Source organism: Hyla sarda, chromosome 7 (assembly GCF_029499605.1).
Source record: "Hyla sarda isolate aHylSar1 chromosome 7, aHylSar1.hap1, whole genome shotgun sequence".
Lineage (NCBI taxonomy): Eukaryota > Metazoa > Chordata > Amphibia > Anura > Hylidae > Hyla > Hyla sarda.
In genome coordinates this window covers 217,153,317-217,173,243 of record NC_079195.1, presented here as the reverse complement: position 1 = coordinate 217,173,243, position 19,927 = coordinate 217,153,317, and the positions used below count along the sequence as shown (strand labels likewise).

General features: G+C 45.5%; 1 protein-coding gene across 4 annotated transcripts; it reads right to left on the bottom strand.

Moving 5' to 3' along the window:
- Positions 1 to 1,571: 1,571 nt before the first annotated feature.
- Positions 1,572 to 19,618, bottom strand: LOC130282234 (SLAM family member 5-like). 4 transcript variants are annotated; one of them, XM_056530250.1, is made up of 9 exons: positions 19,514 to 19,618; positions 12,492 to 12,803; positions 10,736 to 11,005; positions 8,472 to 8,618; positions 6,693 to 6,728; positions 5,454 to 5,499; positions 5,329 to 5,359; positions 4,417 to 4,454; positions 1,572 to 2,343 (listed from the first exon to the last, which is right to left on the bottom strand). In XM_056530250.1, the coding sequence occupies exons 1-9, from the start codon at positions 19,557 to 19,559 to the stop codon at positions 2,226 to 2,228; spliced, it is 1,044 nt and encodes a 347-aa protein (XP_056386225.1). In that variant the 5' UTR covers positions 19,560 to 19,618; the 3' UTR covers positions 1,572 to 2,225. The 4 variants fall into 4 exon arrangements, with proteins under 4 accessions (XP_056386225.1, XP_056386227.1, XP_056386228.1 ...); XM_056530252.1 differs by having other exon boundaries at positions 5,329 to 5,356; XM_056530253.1 differs by lacking the exon at positions 19,514 to 19,618 and adding an exon at positions 18,487 to 18,568.
- Positions 19,619 to 19,927: the final 309 nt, after the last annotated feature.

Here is a 19,927-nt window from a genome sequence, read left to right as displayed (position 1 = left end):
CTGGTATTAATTGTAGGGCTGGGCGGTATACTGGTTCATACCGAATACCGAATTTTTTGGGCTGCACGATATGAATTTTCCCCCATAACGCAATACCGGTTGGGCCCCTCCCCCTCGGGAATGTATTATCAGCCTAGCGCAGCGCTGTCCCCACATCGGGGAACTAATCCTATGTTTACCCGCCAGCGCTGTTCTGCTCCCCCCAATTAATGATCAGCCCAGCGGGGTACTGGGGCCGCCGGGCGCTGGAACTCTATACTGTATGCCAGTGGTCTCCAACCTGCAGACCTCCAGATGTTGCAAAACTACAACTCTGTCTGGGCATGCTGGGAGTTGTAGTTTTGCAACAGCTGGAGGTCTGCAGGTTGGAGACCACTGCTGTACGCTGTATACCTATGCCCGGGCTGCAAAAGATACAGAAAATAAACTTTTAACTCACCCACCTCGGCCGCTCGCTGGGGACTGGAACGTGGACAGCCGTCAGCCTATCACCGGCCGGAGCAATGTCCCACCCCGGCCAGTGATAGGCTGAGCCCACTGTCATGTAAGAAGCCGGCTTCTTACATGACAGTGGGCTCAGCCTATCACTGGCCGGGGCGGGACATCGCTCCGGCCGGTGATAGGCTGACGGTTGTCCTCCCCCGTCCCCAGCGTGCGGCCGAGGTGGGTGAGTTTAAAGTTTATTTTCTGTATCTTTTGCAGCCCGGGCATAGGTATTAGTGTTGAGCGGCATAGGCCATATTCCAATTCGCGAATATTCGCGAATATATGGACGAATATTCGCGAATGTTCGCATATGCGTAATAATCTCGTTTTATTTTCGCATATGCGAATATTCGCGTGTGTGAAAATTAACATATACGAAAATTTACATATAAAAAAATTAGCATATGCAAAAATTAGCATATGCACATTTTCGCATATGCGAAAATTTGCACGCCAGTCTCACACAGTAGTATTAGAGCCTTCTTTACACCACACAAGCTGGAAGCAGAGAGGGGTGATCACTGTTATGTGTACTATGAAAAAAAAACAAACAAAAAAAAAACGAATATTCGTAATTACGAATACATAGCGCTATATTTGCGAATTCGCGAATATACGCGAACTCGCGAATATACGATATTCACGAATAAAATTCGAATTGCGAATATTCACGAGCAACACTAATAGGTATACAGCGTACAGCAGTGGTCTCCAACCTGCGGACCTCCAGCTGTTGCAAAACTACAACTCCCAGCATGCCCGGACAGCTGTTGGCTGTCCGGGCATGCTGGGAGTTGTAGTTTTGCAACAACTGGAGGTCCGCAGGTTCGAGACCACTGGTGTACAGTGAGTTCCATCGCTGGCGGCCCCCAACAAAGAGGAGGAGGGCAGTGCTTGACATATGTGAGTAGTACCCCGCTGGGCTGATCATTAATTGGGGGGAGCAGAACAGTGCTGGCGGGTCAGATGATTTTGGGGGGGGGGGGGGGTAGCTGAACACCGCGCGCGGGCACATGATTGGGGCGGGGGGGTTTGGGTAGACAGAACAGCGCTGGCGGGTCACGTGATTTGGAGGTGGGTGAGAAAATACCGTTATATACCGTGGAACCGCCTTCAGTTAAAAAAATACCGTGGTATGACATATTTGGTCTTACCGCCCAGCCCTAATTAATTGAGTTGCTCTTTGTGTAATTTGCCCCAAATTTTCAAAAGACCAAACACAAAAAATGAGGCACAGTTAAAGGGGTACTCCGGTACTGAGCGTTCGGAACAAATAGTTCCCAAAGCTTAGAGCCTGCATCGGGGGCTCTTGACATCACGCCCCGCCCCCTCAATGTAAGTCTATTAGAGGGGGTGTGGTGATGGCCCCTCCCCCTCCCATAGTCTTACATTGATGGGCGGGGCATGATGTCTCGAGGGGTGGGGCCGTGATGTCACAAGCCCCGACGCTGGCTCTCAGCTTTCAGAACTATGTGTTCCGAACTCTCAGCACCGGAGTACCCCTTTAACACTCTTTGAGGTGCAAAATAAAGAGCCCTAATAAGACAAGTCTTTGAATATCCCCCCCCCCCCCCCCATTGTCTTAAAAGATACATTCATTCTGGTTTAATGGAAGGTTTTCATGTTCTCCATCAAATAAAATCACCACATAAGGGTCCAAGTTCCGGAGACATGATCCAGCAATTCAATCATCCTACAGTTTCTCCAAATAATGGATGGAAGACGAGAGATGATCTGAATTATTCCAGTTCTTCAGTAGATTCTTCTTTCCGCTCTTCAGGAAAATCTACTTCCGAAACTTTTTGCTCTTCAGATGATTCTTCCTGCTCTTCAAGAGATTCTATTTTAATAACGGAGCTGTAAAACAGAAGGATGGAAATAAAGGATTATTTACAAAGAAAGAACTGGCAGCTGCATCCCACTCCTATATGTATAGTATTTACTGGTTCTGACATGTCTGACTGTTTACAGAGAGAGAACTACAGGTGTTACAGCTTGTGTTCCAGCCATTTCCCCTGGCCGTGAGCGCACTGTTCCCCTCTCCCCTGCTGCCGGTGGGGCTGCGATTCCTATCGCGGGATGCGCTCTCATGCGAATCCCAGCCCATCACTTACTATGCTTCTCTGCTGCTTCTTCCTCCGCCTCTCAGCTCCGGCGCGCGTGTCCCCATCTCCTAGGCGCCAGAGCTCTGAAATCTAAAGGACCAGTATGCCCATAATTATGTGAAACACCTGACACTACATTATAAAGTCCCTGCACCTCCCACACTTCCCTGCCGGATCTTCAGTGCCATTTGCCTGAGGTTTAGCGTTCCATACTGTCCGGTTGCCTTGCCCGAGTTCTGACCTTTCCGCTACGTTATTTGAATCCGCACCTTTGCCGCCTGCCTTGACCTTCTGCTAAGTCCGACAATGTCTCTGTCTCATCCTTCTGTACTTCACCTCGCCCAGCTATCTATGTGGTCGAGTCATATCGGGGGTAGCGACCTGGGTGTCGCCTGCTGCAGCAAATCTATCCTGCCTTGCTGCGGGCTCTGGTGAAGACCAGTGGCACCTTAGACTCTGCTCCCCGATACGGCCGGTGTCATCAGCCACTCAGGTCAGTGGATCCACATCCAGCATTGTTACAACAGGAAGGTGAGGGAGATGTCACATTTCCCTAGTGAGATATCAATAGGATTGGTGAAGGTCTGTGAAAGGATTTATCTGTGGTGTCCCAGCACACAATGTCGTCCTGTGGGCTAAAGATTGCCTCGGGCATCCCTGCTGTCTCTGTGCTGGGCCTACTGCTCTATAGTATATTCTGTTACACTGTGACGTATTACCATGTTATGTTAGAATTAATTGTGTATTGTCATCTTAAGGGATTGTGGCTGAGTGGAGCAGATGCCCCTGATGCCCCAATGGGGTACCCCTAAGACACCCCTTAAATAGTGTAAAGGGGAGGGGTAGTGGGGACTCGGAGTCTAGCCAGTGTTAGAGTCTAGTCTGGTCTGAGCTAGTGTTTGGGTCAGATCTGTGCAAGCTGAGGTACCGTGTGTAGAAGTGTGAGGAGAATCTACAGCCTCCAGCTGCAGCAACTACAAATCACAGGCTCCCCTAGGTCGCTCTGCATTAAAGTCTGTACTGTGATGGATTTAACAATTCCTGCCTCAGTAAGGATAGTTATCCATAACCTTGCATCAGTGTCATCATTGTCCCCGCGCTTGGTCCAGGAGAAGCTATGTCATCCTCAGAACGAGTAGGTTAACGTTGCCCAGGCATCACAAATTAGACATTTCACCCACATTCCACCCATGGCACCACATATCTTGATACCTATAATGAGCATGGCCAAAAGTAAGATCCCTGAATGTTGGTTTTGGGTGCAAAATTTCATGATTTTGAATATTTTGCTACTTTGGATATCAGGCATATTACCAAACACTATGGGGAAGATTTATCAAAACCTGTGTAGAGAAAAAGTAGAGAAATTGCCCATAACAACCAATTAGATTGCTTCTTTCATTTTAAAGAGGGTGTGAAAAATAAAAGAAGCGATCTGATTGGTTGTTATGGGCCACTGCACCACCCTACACAGGTTTTCATATATCTCTCCCTTATATCTCTGAGGGAAGCTATACCTGCAGAACTAATTCCTCCAAGCTGTAGATGTGACATCCTCTCTGTGCTCACAATCTAAACCCATCAGTATGTTTGGGATTGTGGGAGGAAACTTACGAAAACACGGCGAGAACATACAAACTCATTGCAGATTTGCACCCAGGACCCCTGCACTGCAAGACAACAATGCTAAACATTGAGCGACCGTGCTGCCCACCGCTCCATGGACAGCCATTGTTCAAATTCTTAAATGATTATATACAGAGTGTAGGCCAATCAGTGTATCAGTTAATTTCTAATATACAGTCAAGATATTGTAGACCATTACCTGTGGTTACAGCTCGGTTTATCGTTGAGCTTGGATCTCTGTAAAGGTTATAACAAACAGAGTAAGGAATAAATACATAAAGTGTGTCTCTGTTTTATATATATATATATATATATATATATATATATATATAATTTTTATTTAATTATTTTGTCAAAAAGTTGATACAGATGCCTTACTATAGAGGTAACCATGATTAACATACAAAGGAGGCAGGCATTTTTTTTAAAGAACCCAGGGTGATTTGATCACCAGAAGAAAAAAACCTCTATAATAACTTAAAGGGGTACTCCGGTGAAAACCTTTTTTCTTTTAAATCAACTGGTGGCAGAAAGTTAAAACATATTTGTAAATTACTTCTATTAAAAAGTCTTAATCCTTCCTGTACTTATTAGCTGCTGAATACTACAGAGGAAATTATTTTCTTTTTGGAATGCTCTCTGATGACATCACGAGCACAGTTCTCTCTGACAACATTATTATAATAATAATAACGCTTTATTTATTGCGGTCCTTAGTGGGATTTGAACCCAAGTCCCCAGCACTGCAAGGCAGCAGTGCTAACCACAGAGCCACCATGCTGCCCTTAGCATACATCTGCTATGCATGGTTGCTAAAATGGTCAGAGATGTCAGCAGAGAGCACTGTGCTCGTGATGTCATCAGTGTTCCAAAAGGAAAGGAATTTCCTCTGTAGCATTCAGCAGCTAATAAATACTGGAGGGATTAAGATTTTTCAATAGAAGTAATTTACAAATATGTTTAACTTTCTGCCACCAGTTGATTTAAAAGAAAAAAGGTCTTCACCGGAGTACCCCTTTAATGATGGCCGACTATGGTTGGAACTTTTTTTATACTAAATTAAGCAACAGAGAGTATATAAGCCTGTGACTACTCATTTCCAACAACTTACCTCTTCATCTGATTCCTTATTCTTCATACTGCTTAAAAAGATGGAAAAACATAAAAGTTAGAATAATTATCTATTTCTACCAGTCACATATATACATGCAAAAGGGTAAACGATAAATGTCTTACCCATTCTTTTCGTGAACAATGTGAAAAATTTTAGACTCTTGAGAATCTAAAAAGAGAACAGAAAACATAATGTCTTAGGTTTGTCACCAGAACTGGACTATGTGGTAGAAATAACTAGAACCTCCAGGGATCAGAGAAACTTGTTATCACAGTGAGATTTACCAAGTACATCTGAACATTCTGAGTTAAAATCAACCGGTAGACTGGGTTTACACTACGATTTTACTATTCGGGAACTGAAAACTGAGTGCTCCCGTATCCCAGCCGGACCCGGCCCGTATCTAACTCATTTCAATGAGCCAACTGGAGTCAAACAGTGACTCCGGTCGGCTCATTTTTGCACCATATCCGGTTTTCTGACCGGACCTAAAATCGTGGTATGCCACGGTTTTAGGTCTGGTCAGAAAAACGGACACGGAGCAAAAATGAGCCGACCAGAGTCACTGTTTGACTCCGGTTGGCAAGTTAAATTAAATATATTTCGGCGTCGGTCCGGCTGGGGTACGGGAGCGCCCGGTTTTCCCCTCCCCCAGCCACATCCGGCAGCCGTAGGCTGCAACCGTAATGTGAATGCAGCCGTAGAAAAAAGATCCTTTGTGCAGCTCACAATAAAAATAAGTGAGGATAACTGGGATACTCTCACACCCAGAGAGTATTGGAAAAAAGATTTCTCAGTCCTCAGCTTACAGTCAGTCACAAGGACTGATATATGGTGGATGTTTGTATCTCCAATGAACCTTCTAGACCAATTTAAAGGGGTACTCCACCCCTAGACATCTTATCCCCTATCCAAAGGATAGGGGATAAGATGTCTGATCGCGGGGGTCCCCCCGCTGGGGACCCCCGCATTCTACCATGCGGCACCTACCTGTACTGGCTTCCGGAACCGCTGGAGGCCCTCAGGCTAATACCATCCCGACCACGGGGACGGAAGATCGTGACGTCACGACTCCGCCCCGTGTGACGTCATACACCCGCCCCCTCAATGTTCTGTATACCTCCCATCCAGGAGCCACAAAAAAAACCATTTCATGATGCAGCATCAACCATCTAGGTCACTCAACTAATATGGCTATAAAAAGAGACTGTAAAGTCTCCCCTCCATGATCTCTACAGAAGAATGACGGTCAGTTAGAGATGTGGACAGTTTTGGCCTCCATGGATATATTGGATTAGAAGAATGTATGTAGCTGAATTGACCTTTACACTCCCTTCCTCCCACTGATAATGTTGACTTACCTGTATCCTGAACGGGATTTGTCAAGTTCGTAAGTTCTGTGGAAATAACAAAAATTGACTATGATATAGATCAAAGACTTTTCATTCAAAAGGTATAGAGATGAATGCAAGAAGGATCAATCACCTATCTATAAGTGAATATCTATAGAGAGGTCCAGACGTACATGAGGCCAGGTGTAATAGTCAGCAGTGTGCTGTAATGTTAAGATCAGAGGCGCCAACAGGCCCAGAGCCTCAGACAAGTGTTCATAAATTCTAAATGGATAGGAACGGTAAGCTGCTGCCAGATTTCACTGGCAGCGACATATCTCTCCAAAAACAAAACAAAAATTAGGTATTTGACATAACCAATCCTTCTTCTCCCAACATCGGGTGTCAAGGTAGAGTCGGGGAGCCTCCACATTAGACAGTCAGCAGATCCTGATGGAATCAGCAGGTTCAGCTGGGGTTTTCTCTAATGTGTATGAGGCCTTAGGTCTATGGGTAGGCTTGTACCTACATAGTTATATAACCTATAATCTTTGAAAATGAGATTTTGTCTGACGCTGCTCCACCCTATGCAGGGATACAAAATAAATAGTAGCGCTTACCGAACTACAGTGGTAAACCGCTAATAGAGGTGCTCAGCATAAAAAGACATAATGGGGGAGATTTATGAAATCCTGTCAAGAGGAAAAGTTGCTGAGTTGCCCATAGCAACCAATCAGATCACTGCTTTCATTTTAGAAAAGGCCTGTGAAAAATGAAAGAAGCGATCTGATTGGTTGCTATGGGCAACTCAGCAACTTTTCCTCTGCACAGGTTTTGATAAATCTCCCCCAATATGTACATCAGGGTAGAGAATCAAAAAAAGCGACATTCACTCACCAAGTCTCACGGCCTGAGGAACTTGATTGTACGAGGGTCTCCCTTATAGTATCACCATAGTGTATATATGTTGGTATTATAAAAGTGTACTGTTTCTTTAATGTTTGTACCACATAATTGTTACTCGGAAGGCACTAGTGACCAGGTGACCCCCCGAGGGAACTATGGTCTCCTTGCACAGCCCCCTATATAACCAGGGAAGGGGCTGCAATCTCTCTCTTAGCTCATTGCTCTGCTGAGGTCCAGTCCAGTCAAGTTGTTCCAGTGTCTGTGTGCCCAAAAGTCCTGCAGCCACAAGTCGGTCACCAGTAAGTCAAGTTATCTTATTGTCAGTCACCATCTCTGTCAAGTCAAGTCTATCTGTAGTCACCGTGGTCTGCACTAAAGTCAGTCTAACTACTGCAAGTCTCAGCAAGCCTGCGAGGTCCCCCTGTGTCACTGGTCACCTCCCTGGGATATTTGGCTGCACTGCAAAGACTATACCACCTGTCCTGCCTCAGTAAAGCTGCCGTTATCCTTAATCTGGCGTTGGTGTCTTCATTGCCCTGTGCCTAACCCAGGAGCAGCGGTATTACCTTCGGGTGGTTAAGGCTAAACCACACAATGGCTTCATGACAAGAAGGGGTTAATACCATCTACCCCCTTGGGCTATAACACATCTGCCTGCATCTACCCTACGTTTGCACCCCGACACCACAATATGATAGGAGATAATTCAACTCTCATATCGCTGTATTCTAGGATCTCTACTAAGCTAAATACAAGCTCTATGACTGTCTCTAATAACAAACAGCAGAATTATGATGACAGCTCTGAAGTAAAACACAGACTGTAACTCGGGAAGCAGCGATGTTGTGAATACACAAAGCGACTTTTTACAAAGACATTTCTAAAAATTCTTAAGATTCTTACCTTGCCCATTTTTGCTTGAAGAAGTTTTCCTACATTTCTGTATAGCAAACATTACTCCCAATGCTGTTATAGTGATCACAGCAAAAACTGTGCAGACGACTAGGATGTAGACTATCATGGGGAAGCGACTACGTTTTTCCTTCCCTTCTGTAATGAGCAAAATCAGACATTAGAATTTATATAACCACATGTGAAGAAGCTACAGAAATATAATAAAAATCTGTGCCTGAATAGAGGCAGCTTCATATCCTAAAAACTCTGCCGAGCTTGAAGTCTACCTGTCGTATCACAGAAAAAAATAATGCTAATATATGTTACTCACTAGGTCATGCCGATGCTTTACATGTCGTCTTTATGTGTTTGGCTTCTGTATTTGGCTCACAATCGACCACTATATAATCACTAAAACCCTCAATTTTCCATTCTTTATAAAGTAAATAAAAAAAAATTTATTATGTGCCTGTGGGAAGGATTAAAAACCTGAATCTGCCAGTCTCATTGGAAAAGTGCCTAAAACAAGTTAAAATTTAACACATTACCACCACCACTGTCATGTCTGTCTTGGTCTGTGTTCACACACAGCTATTGGATTTGCTTGTGTGTGAACAGTTTTATGTTCCTTGGTCAGGGAATAGTTAATTGCCTTTGGCTTTTTGTCCAATAGCCGTCAGGGTGTGTCTACATAAGATCAGCTCTGTCTATCCTTAGGGTGTGTGATTTTATCTTGCTGCTGCCATTTTTGACGTGCTGCTTTGGGTGAAACACTCTTTATTTGAGCTTTTAATCTACTATCTCTGTTTTAGCATGCACCTTGCATTTATCTTGATATGTCTGGGCTTTTACTCATGGCTAGATAGCATGCTCTTAGTGGATTTTAATATGTATTTGTACAGTCGGTTTTAGGATTTGTATATCCTTTTTGCTATGTGTCTGTTTACACTGTGTTTGCTCTTGTATCCGTTTATATGAAGTTCTGTGTTTTATGTTTCTGTTTTCTTACTGGGTCAGCTTCTTGACCACACTGTGGAGTGTGCCGCTGGCCAGTAGTCTATTTGGATTTATTATTAAAGGGGTATGCCGCCCCTAGACATCTTATCCCCTATCCAAAGAATAGGGGATAAGATGTCACGCCCCCTCCCATTGACTTGCATTGAGGGGGCGTGGCGTGATGTCACACCGGGGGCAGAGTCGTGACATCACTATCTTCCGTCCCCATGGTCGGGAGGAATTAGCCTGAGAACCTCCAGCACTTCCAGAAGCAGATACAGGTGGGTACTGCATGCTATATTGCGGGAGTCCCCAGCGGCGGGACCCCCGCTATCAGACATCTTATCCCCTATCCTTTAGATAGAGGATAAGATGTCTAGGGGCAGAGTACCCCTTTAATGGCTACTCCTTTAGTGGACAGTGTTCCATAATTATATCCTGTTGTATCTGTTTTCTGTGTTTCTGTATCTGGATATCCCTGTTGCCGGTCCATGGGGACTCTGGGGAATTAGTTCACGAGACCTCCGTGCTCCATAGTGGACTCTAGGATATTGCATTCTAGTATCAAGACATTCCTGGTTCTACTGGAGGTTATCTGGGGGATTGCGATAATTCCTGTTTAGCGATAGATCCCGTTTACCTGTCTGTGGGGACTCAGAGGGTATTGTTGTTCCTGTGTCTACTGGAGGTTTTTCTAGGGAAATAAGCTTATTCCTGTTTTGTGTCTTGAGTATGTTCAGACTCATCCGTTCTCCTGTCTGGTGTTTTGAACTTTATATGTTTATTGGTTCTTTATTCAGATCTTTGGAGTTTTTGTACATGCACTGATCTAGAGTACATGGTCACTTAGCTAGTGTTTTCCTCTGTGCTTCACCATAGGTCTATAGTGTCCTCTGTGCTGCTCACTGATCTGTGTCCTCTGAACTTTATACTATAGAGCTCTATCTTCCTTTTATGTTCCTGGTTTGTGACTGACTATTTATTAGTAATTGTTTTTAAGGCCCCTGCACTTTAGTTCAGGGAGGGACCGGCGCCCAGTTGTCAATCCACTGTTTAGGGTGGATGGGCAAGTAGGCAGGGAGAGCGGTTTTAGGGTCACTTTAGGGATCACTCTCCCTGCCCCCCCTGGTCGGTCCCTGACAACAACATCCAAATCCCCCAATGTTTTGTCACACACAGTGGGTTTATCAAGGGCAATTAGATAAATGGCTGTTTTTAAAACACTGTGCCACCACACCATGCAACCCTTTCTTTTTTCTTTTCTTTTACCTTCGTACCTGAACACTGTTCACAGTAGAAAGAAACCTCTTTTCGGTCGGCCGGGTTATGGACTGTACATACGAATTCCATGTTCTGGTCTGGTGTTCGCATCATCTGGATTGAGCTTGTATCATTTACTGTGCTCCAATTCTCAGAGCCCTGAAGTCCATATTTCCAAGTATAGGAGACATCTGATGTATTTAATGGGACAGAACACTGGAGAGTAACATTATACTGATCCCCAATTCTCTTCAGATGAGGTATGATCTGTGGTTGGGGGACGGGATCTGTAACCAGAAAACAAAAATTATTCATTTACCTGTCCAGGATCTGCTGCACATTTGATGCTGTGTTCAATTATTAAGTTTACATCTGCAGCAGATCCTGTACATGTGAACGCACCCTTAAGAGTCCTTTCACATGGGCAGATTTTCTGAAGATTTTTGGCAGCGTATTTGCTGCCAAAAAATCTGCAGTGGATTTTGCTATAACTGACTTCAATGGCAAATCCGTAAATCTGCCACTATTGTGGACTTTCTGCTGACCCATTGAAGTCAACGATAGCAAAATCTGCTGCTGATTTTTTGGCAGCAAACATGCTGCAACAAATCTGCCCGCGTGAACGGGCCCTTAAGGTGGGTTTATACGTACGTATTTAGCAGCAGATTTTCTGCTGCTGATCTTTCTACCCATTGGGTAAGAAAATCTGCAGAAAAACACAGCAGAAAATACACGTCAGCGTACCAAGGGGGGAAGTTCACATGGGGGGGGGGGGTATACCCACAAGTTTGCCGCTGTAGGTTTGAGTATCTCGCCATGGATTTACCAATTCAGAACACCTGCAGCAAACTACATTGAATTCAGTGGGGTAAACCCTTTGCAGGAAACTTACACGTAACCTACTCCTGTGAAATTAGCCTGAGGGTACGTTCACACGCGCGGATTTTCAGCGTATTTTACGCTGCAGATCCGCTGGTGAAGGCCCGCTCTATGCTGGCTTTACATGTGCCTGCTCGTATCGGCAATACGCCTCTACCAGCAGGCACACTGTGATGTGCGAGTCGCAGTTTACTCGCACATCGCGGGAGCTCTCTGCCTAGCTCAGAGCAGGGAGAGCGGCAAATGTACGAGTACGCTGCACACACCGCTGCACTGTGTCCACTGGTAGCGGCGGATTACATCTTCCGCTGCGCATCTGCTGCAGAAAATCCGCAGTGGATTTTGCTACTATTGCTATCTATTGCGGATTTTCTGCTGACCCATTAAAGTCGACGGTAGAAAAATCTGCTGTGGATTTTCTGCAGCAGACATCCTCAGGTAAATCCCTAAGGGTATGTTCAGATGAGCGGATTTACAGCCTATTTAACTATACAGATCCGCCACTGATGGACCTCTGTATGGTGCCTTTAAATGTGCCTGCTCAGAGCAGCAATACGCCGCTCCGTGCAGACACACTGTAGCGATGTGCGAGTCACCGCGCATAAGCGGTGTACACGCACACATCGTGGCCGCTCCCCCTGCTCAATGAGCTAGACCGAGAACTGCCGCGATATGCGAGTATACTGCCCATGCGCACAGCGACTCGCACGTCGCTGTGTGTCTGCTCGTAGCGGCGTATTGCCGCTCTGAGCAGGCACATGCAAAGGCAACATATAGGAGGTCCTTCAGAGGCGGATCCGCAGCGAAATACGATGCGAAAATCCGCTCGTCTGAACGTACCCTAAAGGTCTAGTCTTCATTTGACCTTTAGACTCAATGATCATAAATACTTACCATAAGCCGTGACCGTAAAATACTCTTCTTCTACTGTTCCATCCCCTAAAGTGGCTTCGGCTCTGTAAACGCCATTATCAGTCTCATTCAGATTATTGATGACCAATCGTGTTCCATTATAGGTCTGATAACATCTTTCATGAAGTACGCTAGTCATAGCGCCATTTTGAATTTTGGCAACCTGCCAAAATTCCCCTTTTATGGTTTTTTGGGACCAGGTAACTTCTTTCGCAGAAAGTGGGTCAAAGGATGTTGCCAAGGTAATGGAGGAATGTTTAAGCCCTGGTATGACCTTAAATCGTGGAGCTTGTCCTACAAAAAAGACATAAAACAGGGACACAGCATGTTATGTATAGTAAATGACACTTTGGGGGGTATTTACGAATAATGGTTGTGGAATGTGTTTGTTTTTTGTTTTTTTTTTACTCTTTTTGTTCATGCGTGGCTTTTTAACTCACTACACCAAATTTACAAAAAGGCGCAAGTCTGGCTGTAAATTTTGTGCAAAGCCCCGCCCCCTCATGATGTCCCACCCGCCCCCTCAATGCAAGTCTGTGGGAGGGGGCGTGACAGACGTCACGCCCCCTCCCATAGACTTGCATTGAGGGGGCCAGGTGTGATGTCATGAGGAGGCGGGGCTATGATGTCACGAGCTTCCGGCACCGACTCCAGCGTTCGGAACAGTTTGTTCCAAACGCTGAGCAGCGGGGCACCCCTTTAAGTATGTGGTGTCCCAGTACAGGACCTAATCGAGTCACTCCATGTCCCTAGGGCTCTCCTGTAGGGCTTACCCCTAGTCGCCTCATATAAATCTGTTATTTAATGTATATATATTTAATGTATAGGGAATATCTATGTATAGGACCTTAGTGGTTACGTGATACACAGTTGTAATTAGAGATGAGCGAATTCACAGTAAATTCGATTCGTCACGAACTTCTCGGCTCGGCAGTTGATGACTTACCCTGCATAAATTAGTTCAGCCTTCAGGTGCTCCCGTGGGCTGGAAAAGGTGGATACAGTCCTAGGAGACTCTTTCCTAGGACTGTATCCACCTTTTCCAGCCCACCGGAGCACCGGAAAGCTGAACTAATTTATGCAGGAAAAGTCATCAACTGCCGAGCCGAGAAGTTCATGACAAATCGAATTTACTGTAAATTCGCTCATCTCTAATTGTAATGTATAAAATGTTTAAGGACCTTAGAGGTCATGTGTTGTACCCAGAGTTCACTAGGTCAGGAATAACAGGTTTGCCAACCAATGAGCTTTTGTCCAGCCCTCTTAATATATAAGGGGCTGCTGCCACTAAATCTTCCTCTTTTGCTCCTCTCTTGGTTCCGGATTATCAAGCAAAGCAAACCTCAGCACAAATCGCAATCGCCTGAAGTCCAGCAGCCACAAAACCGTGAGTTATTCCAAGCTCAATCTACCAAATCCTGTGTGACTACTACGAGCTCAAATACCCTAAAATGGTAACACAGTGGCCTGCATCAAAGCTCAATTGATTCCAAGTCCCAGCAAACCTGTGAGGAGCCTGTATCCCGGTTCACTCTTAGGGTGCGTTCCCACAGGGCGTATACGCAGCGTATTTGACGCTGCGCAAAATGTATGGCAGCAGCGGGAAATACGCTGCGTATCCCTTGCTCACTATACACGCAGGGCTTTCCGGCGGCAGCCCTATGTGTGTAGTGAGTTTCGGAGGCGGGGCCGTGTGCCGGCGTATCTGTGACGCGCGGCTCCGCCTCCAAAACTCACTACACACATAGGGCTGCCGCCGGAAAGCCCTGTGTGTATAGTGAGCAAGGGATACGCAGCGTATTTCCCGCTGCTGCCATACATTTTGCGCAGCGTCAAATACGCTACGTATACGCCCTGTGGGAACGCACCCTATAAAAGGACTGTTCTGCTAAATGCCATTGCATAAAATCTGCAGTAAAGTTTCTTCAGTTTTCTACATAAAAATCTGCTGTGGACATTCCATTTATTCTCCCTGCCATTTATGGGACGGTTGGAGGTAGGATTATTACACTAAAGAAACCGCACCTTGGCGTCATGACATCAAAGGGTTAATAACCATCAGACCCTACACTACAAGTCTCCTGGTTCACCACAAGTACATGACAGCGGTTCCTGGCCCTTTAAGAGGGAATGCGCAGCTTTGGAGACCAAGGTAGTGATGTCATCCTCAACAATAAAAAAAAAAACTCCATAGACAGAAGATGCTGGTGTGGTGTCCCGGTACAGGACTTGATCCTGTCCCTGTCTAAAGTCCCCTCAGTCAGAGTTCCTCCATTCCCATAGGGCTCTCCTGCATGGCTTACCCCTGGTCGCCTCATATAAATTGTAAATACAGTGGTCCCTCAAGTTACAATATTAATTGGTTCTGAGACGACCATTGTATGTTGAAACCATTGTATGTTGAGACCAGAACTCTATGGAAACCTGGTAATTGGTTCTGAAGGCACCAAAATGTCTTCCAAAAATAGGAAAAGGTGAGGATTAAAGAACAATAAGTAGATAACTAATATAGATAAAGCAAATCCTTATATATAAAAGTAAGAAAGATCTGCTGGGAGCTGTAATCACTGTCTGTCAGTGTTTCCCAACCAGGGAGCCCCCCAACTGTTGCAAAACTACAACTCCCAGCATGCCCGGACAGCCAAAGGCTGTCCGGGCATGCTGGGAGTTGTAGTTTTGCAACAGCTGGGGGCTCCCTGCTTGGGAAACACTGGTCTATGCAGAGGACAGGAGCTTATTCCAGGTCCTGTACAGTAAACAAAATGTCCTAAAAAAAAGTAACATGGTGTCGCCCTCACCTGGTGTCCAAAGGAGCAGCTAACCCTGGTACAGGTAAAGAGTACAGAACATGTAATACCTCCCTGTACTGTAGGGGGCCGTACCAGACACCAGTCAGTGCATACACTTCAGTAATACAGGTAAAGTGTACAGAACATGTAATACCTCCCTGTACTGTAGGGGGCACTACCAGACACCAGTCAGTGCATACACTTCAGTAATACAGGTAAAGAGTACAGAACATGTAATACCTCCCTGTGCTATAGGGGGCACTACCAGACACCAGTCAGTGCATGCACTTCAGTAATACAGGGGTGTTACCAGTAAAATGCCCATTCTGATTGGCCCGTTCTTCCGGCCATTGACACGTTTCACAGATCTGGACTGTCCGTAACATTGTATGTTGAGTCTGGTTTCAAGTTACAATGGTCCAGAAAAGACCATTGTAACTTGAAACTATTGTATGTTGAGGCCATTGTAAGTTGAGAGATCACTGTATTATTTAATATATAGATATTATAACTTATAGCACCTTAGCAGGTCACGTGATCTATAATTATGGTAGTCATGTGATGTACCCAGAGTTCACTAGGTCAGGACTTACATGTTTGCTGGCCAATGAGCTTAGTCCAGCCTCCTTATTATATAAGGGGCTGTAGTCAATCAATTCACGCTCTTATCTCCTGGATTTCATCCTGTACACTTCCGAATCATATACAGAAAATCTCCGCATCATCATCAATTCAAGTCAGCTAGGCCAAAGCCTAAGGACCTGCAGCCACTAAACCGTGAGTTACTAAAAGCTCAATCTATCAAATCCAGCTAAAATATTAGAATTAGTAGCACAGCGTGCATAAAAAAAAGCTCATTAATTCAAGTCCCAGCAAAACCTGTGAGGAACCTGCATCCCGGTTACCTCTTAAGAGACTGTTATGTATAAAGACTGTTGCATAAAATCTTCAAGTAAAGTTCTTCAGTTATTCATAAAATCTGCTGTGGACATTCCGTTTATTCCCTGCCGTTTCTGGGACGGTTGGCGGTAGGACCATTAACTCTAAGTAAACCGCACCCTGGCGTCACGACATTCAAGGGTTAATACCACCAGACCCTGCACTAACATAGCAACACCCCAGACACCACAACTCTCCTTGTTCACCACACTGGGGAACGGATTCGCCAGCCTGGGCCCACCTGTGCCAGAAAAAGGCATGGGCAACAACCACATACAGCCCCAAAAAAGAGGATGTCTGATGTCATGATCGCCAATCTGGGATACAATGTCTTTGTGCCTATAACGTGTCTACAGTGGGGGCTGCCAGCTCCTCACTTCCCATGTATGAGGCCCCTACATCAGAGGTCCCCAACCCAATCCTCAAGGCCCAACAACAGTCCAGGATTTGAAACTGGGAAAAAAATGTCTGCCAGCCTTGAGGACTTGGATGGGGACCACAGCTCTACATCACTAACAGCAGCGGTAATAAAACTGTGCCCCCCTTCCATAGAGTGCCCCCTGCAGGCTGCCTACTGACTCTGATCAGGACACCTCGATAACTTTTTACCATTGCATCATCCCTGTAGCAAACCAGACAATCTGGGGTTAATAACATGCAGACATGTACTGTGTACACAAAACCATGCAGCAGTAGTGTACATTGCACAACCTCCGTGAGGTCATCATATGCATTAACCTTTTCATGCACTTTAGGGAGAAAGAATAGGGGTACACATATCGACCCCACCTGAGAAAAGTGCATGCAGAGTTAGTGGCTGATTTAGGGGGGGGGGGGGGGGGGTTGGCCCCTCTGACACTATACTAATTGTAATAATATAAACTATTTTCTGTGCGGACATTGCCCTGTGTGAATATGTGTGATGCAGGGCAGATGGAATTACCCTAGGGGCAGATGGCATTAACCCCTTGTATTCGTGATGCCAGGGTGTGGTTTTTCCTCAATACCATCTGAAGGTATACTGCTGGATCCTGGGCTAGGCACGGGGGGCAATAATGACTCCCACCCCAAAGTTACGGATAACGGTAGCTTTACTGAGGGTAGACAGATGGTAAAGTCTATACAGTTCAGCCAGGGCCCAAAGAGGTGACCAGTGAGTCAGACCTTAAAGGGTACCTCTCATCAAAAAAACTTTTTATATATTATAGATTAATGTATGCAGAATAACTTTACAATTGCATGTTATTAAAAAATATGCTTCCTTCTATTTAATTTTCCACTTTGAAGAAATGACCACTAGGGGTCTCCCTACCAGTCCCGGCAGCAAGCATTTCAGACTCATGCTGGAGTCCTAAACACTACAAGCTGCCAGTCTGCTTTGTTCACAAAGGAGAACACTCAGAGCTGCCAGCCTGCTTTGTTCACAGCCTGTTTGGCTGTGAACAAAGCAGGCTGGCAGCTCTGAGTGTTTAGGACTCCAGCATGAGTCAGAAATGCTTGATGACAGGACTGATCGGGAAAAATACAATAGAAAGAAGCATATTTTTTATTAACATGGAAAGTTATTCAACATTCATTAATCTAAAATATATCAAAAGTTTATTTGATGAGAGGTACCCTTTAAGGGCTTGCTGTGACTTGTAGTAGATGGGGGTCAATTTAATGCAGGCCACGTTGACTTGACAATTTCAGGCAGTGACTGACAAGACTGTGACTGTGGTTACTTTTTGCTTTGTGGCTGCAGACTGGACTTGAGGCTCCTATGACTCTGGACTCTTAGGCTCGACTTGACTGGACCTCAGCAGGAAGCAAGAGAGAGAAGAGACTCCTCCCAGGACTTTTATGGGGGAGACTCTGGGGGGATCCCATTGGTCACCCCTAGGTCACCTGGTCACTGATATCTCCTGGGTAACAATCACATGACCACTGACATGGTAAACAGTCTTACAGTGACAACGCTTTCTTCACACATTACACAGTATAATACATAATAAACATATTTACATGGGGGGGGGGGGGGGGGGGGGGATGACACTGAAGGGAGGCTGCCTGACAGGACAGCAAGGTAAGGGGTAACAACTCCTGTACTAGGCCACCACAAATATAGCCTCATGTGCCCTTTTGGAGACTAGACTCTGGATCCGCCACTGTGCAGTCATTTCCTAACATCACGTATAGGTGGCGGCAACCTGTCAGACGCTTCCAAGGCTGGTGGGCATTTGGGCTCTCCACCACTGCTCTGCAGTTACCTCAGCATAATGGCTGCCCTGTAATCCAAGGGTTCCCAAACTTTTTTTTCGAGTTGGGCCTTAGTCGAGAAGGTGGACTGCACCAACTGTTGCAAAACTACAACTCCCAGCAACTGCTTTCCAACTGTTGAAAAACTACAACTCCCAGGAACTGCTTTCCAACTGTTGCAAAACTACAACTCCCACCAAGTGCTTTCCAACTGTTGCAAAACTACTACTCCCAGCAACTGCTTTCCAACTGTTGCAAAACTACAACTCCCACCAACTGCTTTCCAACTGTTGCAAAACTACAACTCCCACCAACTGCTTTCCAACTGTTGCAAAACTACAACTCCCAGCAACTGCTTTCCAACTGTTGCAAAACTACAACTCCCAGCAACTGCTTTCCAACTGTTGCAAAACTACAACTCCCACCAACTGCTTTCCAACTGTTGCAAAACTACAACTCCCACCAACTGCTTTCCAACTGTTGCAAAACTACTACTCCCAGCAACTGCTTTCCAACTGTTGCAAAACTACTACTCCCACCAACTGCTTTCCAACTGTTGCAAAACTACAACTCCCACCAACTGCTCTCCAACTGTTGCAAAACTACAACTCCCAGCAACTGCTTTCCAACTGTTGCAAAACTACAACTCCCAGCAACTGCTTTCCAACTGTTGCAAAACTACAACTCCCAGCAACTGCTTTCCAACTGTTGCAAAACTACAACTTCCAGCATGCCCGGACAGCCAACGGCTGTCCGGGCATGCTGGGAGTTGTAGTTTTGCAACAGCTGGAGAGCTACAGGTTGGAGACCACTGAACTAGGGGGCGTCTCGCAGTTAGCGAAGCACCGACCAGCTGGGACATGAAGGACGGCAGAGAGCGGCTCATATCAGGCGGACGCAATACCAGGAAATACCTGGAAAAAAAAATTAACCCCGTAACACATGCAAAGCTATTCAGAGAGTGCAGACACTGGACGCACATGGCCTGAATAGAAGGCGAGGCACTGGATACACAGCAACACCAGAACTATCACTTACCTAGGGCAGGAAGTAACGCAAGCACCAGTAACGTTATAGTCCGCATAATGTAAGACTGTAAGAGGAGACCACTGCGACCCCTCCATTCACCATGACAAGTACCAAAAATCGGATTGTTCTTCCTCATTCATCACTTCCTTATAGAGAGTGTCCAGCCCTTTCACGTCTCCATAACAACTCCGATGGAAAACTTTTTTTTTTTTTTTTTTTTTTTAAATCAACTGGTGCCAGGAAGTTAAACAGATTTGTAAGTTACTTCTGTCACGGCCACAGTGCTCTCTGCTGACACCTCTGTCCATTTAAGGAATTGTCCAGAGCAGGAGAGGTTTGCTATGGGGATTTGCTCCTGCTCAGGACAGTTCCTGACATGGACAGAGGTGTCAGAAGAGAGCACTGTGGTCGTGACAGAAAAGA

Bases quoted from the DNA above. Each gene is read 5' to 3' on its own strand.
- LOC130282234 (XM_056530250.1), bottom strand. From the start codon at position 19,559: ATGCGGACTATAACGTTACTGGTGCTTGCGTTACTTCCTGCCCTAG. The intron at 4,455-5,328 runs GTAAGTTGTTGG...TAACCTTTACAG, and splicing joins ATAAGGAATCAGATGAAGAG to AGATCCAAGCTCAACGATAA. The intron at 2,344-4,416 runs GTAATGGTCTAC...TCTGTTTTACAG, and splicing joins AAACCGAGCTGTAACCACAG to CTCCGTTATTAAAATAGAAT.